General features: G+C 47.8%; 1 protein-coding gene across 1 annotated transcript; it reads left to right on the top strand.

Moving 5' to 3' along the window:
• Positions 1–1,132: 1,132 nt before the first annotated feature.
• LOC146036667 (uncharacterized) lies at positions 1,133–2,432 on the top strand. Its single transcript, XM_083160589.1, has 2 exons — positions 1,133–1,497; positions 1,919–2,432. Exons 1-2 carry the CDS (start codon positions 1,341–1,343, stop codon positions 2,368–2,370), a joined length of 609 nt encoding a protein of 202 aa, XP_083016715.1. The 5' UTR covers positions 1,133–1,340; the 3' UTR covers positions 2,371–2,432.
• Positions 2,433–2,895: the final 463 nt, after the last annotated feature.

The raw sequence follows: 2,895 nt of genomic DNA, 5'->3' as shown, positions 1-2,895 counted from the left end.
CTTTCCATTTCTATCCCCTGTGCCTCTATTATTGCCTCTACTATTCCATATAAGTGCTGCTACCCCAACAGTGCAGAAAAAGGCAACAACCCCCCCCCCATATATATATATATATATATATATATATATATATATATATACAGATGTAGCGGGATTCATCTTTGCAGGGGATGGCGATGGCGTCGCCATCCCCTGCCCCGCCGCCATCTGTATGCCGGAAGGGGACGCGTGCGCACGAGGTGCGCGCGCGTCCCCTTCCGACGGTGCTGCCCTCGGTCGCCCGGTGCCCACACCGGGCGACCGCACCCCCCCGCAGCCTCCTCGGGTCCCCCCCTGCCGCCTCGAACGGGAGGCGGACAGTAATGCGTCCGCCTCGCCGCCCGGATAATGAGACGTGCGTGCGTGGGGGACTCACGCGCGTCTCAGTCATACCGCTTTCAGACCGCACTGTAAACACGGGTTATTGCCGTGTTCGCGGGGCTTAAACACGGGTGAAGGTGCGGTATGAAAGCGCCACACTCAGAAAACCCGTGTTGAGCAACACGGCTTTTCAACCCTGGTAATTACCAGGGTTGAACACGGCTCTAACACGTGTTTGCGTGCGGTCAGAAAGGCCCCGACACGTGTCATCCGACACTACTGTTTATGAAATGCCGCTATTGGTGGATTCCTGTGAGGTCAGCAGTCTGACCCCGGAAACCAACAAGCAGCACGCTGGAGCTGCGGACCACGGGACACAGGCACCATCCCAGCCTGCGCTCCACACTTCTTCAGCCTGCAATCCACATTTTTGGAAGCCTATTGCTCCACGCTTGGACAGCCTGCAATACACACTTGTCCAGTGTGTATTCCACACTTCTACAGCCTGCAATCTAGTGTGTATTCCACACAGCCTGCTTTACAGCAATATGTCCTCTCTCTGGACAGATGGGGAGGTGAGGGAATTGCTCAACATTAGGGGTGACGAGGAGATCCGCAGACAGATCACCGGAACCGTAAAGGATGCTGTGGTCTACAAAAATATTGCGATGGTATTGGCATCCCGTGGCTACAAAAGGACACAGCAACAGGTGGTCAATAAGCTCAAGGTGCTGCGGAAACAATTCATGAAGGTACACGACCACAACAGACACAAAAGTGGTGCGGCACGCCTAGAATGGAAACACTATGACCAGTGTGCAGGTGTTTTTGGATACACAGCATTAGCCACGCCAGTCAGGCTGTCATCCAATTTATCTGCTTCAAGCAGCCAGGCTTCTGCGAGGGACCATGACAACAGCAGCGTTGCAGACTCTTGTCCACCGTCGCCACTGTTAATAGATGATGACCCGGCAGACACCATGGAGCAACATCCTGGGGGCCATGATGACAGTATCGGTGCGTCTGTTGAAGCGGCAGAAGGGACACAGGCCGTAGCCTGTACTTCATCTGGCGTCAATACATCGGCTGGAGCCACGCCATCTCCAAATAGCCAGACCCCACCGTTGCGCAGCAACAGTAAGTACAAATGTATTAAAAAATGTGTGATGCCACTATTTATTTTACATTGAGTCTGTGTGTGTGTGTGTGTGTGTGTGTGTGTGTGTGTATATATATATATATATATATATATATATATATATATATATATATATATATATATATATACATACACACACACACACACAGACAGACTCACACCCACAAGTACTCCAAAAGTGAGCGTAATTTTTTTTTTTGGGGGGGGGGGGTGGGGGGGGGGTATATGTGTGCAATCGTTTGTGTGCAACATCATTTATTAAAAAAAAAATTGTAATCTCTTGCAGTGTTGCTATTGTGGAGGTGGACGAATACCACAACCACGTGTTTGCTATCTCCACTGCTATGTTAATACAATATTAAGCTGATTGTAATGTTCCTTTTTTTCTCCCTTTTCTAGTATATTCGGTTCCTCCGAGAAGAAAGCGAGTGAACAAAAACGAACAAATGGCCAGAGTCATGGCCAATGTCATTGGCGAAAAATTGCAGGAAATGGACGCAGCAATGTCCGCACAAGAAGATGCTCGCCTAGATAGATTTCTCAAGGCACAGGATGCTATGCAAAATGCGTTTTTGACACAGGTGATAGCCATACAGGAGCGTCAAAGCAGGGACGCAGAGTTACTGCAAAGAAATGCCCATCAGTTCCAGATGACATTCCTTGAGCGAATACTCGCCAGTCGCAATCAAGGGCATCCCTCAGTTCCACAAATACAACAGGCACCTCACTACCCAAATCAACCCTACCCCCAATATAACCCTGGCCCGTTGTATGACCATGCTCACCCTCCTGAAAGGGCAGAAAGGGTAGAAACTCCTCCTGAATACTCTGTGTACAGGAACTTATCCTAACTTGGCACTTTGTTTGTATATGCCTACAGTTTTTTTACATATGTAAAGAGCACTTTTTATAGTTGTAGTTTCACTTGCTGGAACAAGGAATGTTTGTTTTTAGGGGCAAAGATGCTCCTTGCACTACAGTGTTTGTGTGTTTACCTGTAAATGGTAATATGTTTACAAAAAAGTTTTTTACATGTTTTACCGTGTGTTGAAGTACACAGTTTTAAACGGGTACACTGCTTGAAACAGAATAAACCTGTTTTAATATTTAAACCACAACTTTGTATTTGCATTTATGTTGACAGTAGTGAAGGGAGATTCACCATTAGAGCAGAGCGGATCTGTTCTGCATTCACGCTATCATCCCCAACAAACTCTGCGGCATCCACAGAGGAGTACTCAAGTGGAGAGTCCTGTACAGCCCACTCAGGGAGAAATTGCTCATTACGAGCCTCACATATGTTGTGCAGTACACAACAAGCTGCGACAACATCAGGCATAATCAAAAGATCCACATCATTTCGCTTCATGACGCAG

This window comes from Crinia signifera, chromosome 9 (assembly GCF_055691185.1).
Source record: "Crinia signifera chromosome 9, ASM5569118v1, whole genome shotgun sequence".
NCBI lineage: Eukaryota > Metazoa > Chordata > Amphibia > Anura > Myobatrachidae > Crinia > Crinia signifera.
This window is presented reverse-complemented; position numbering and strand designations above follow the sequence as displayed.

Excerpts from the sequence above, each read along its gene's own strand:
- LOC146036667 (XM_083160589.1), top strand. The coding sequence starts at position 1,341 with ATGGAGCAACATCCTGGGGGCCATGATGACAGTATCGGTGCGTCTGTT. Across the intron at positions 1,498-1,918 it reads CCCACCGTTGCGCAGCAACA|TATATTCGGTTCCTCCGAGA; the intron begins GTAAGTACAAAT and ends TCCCTTTTCTAG.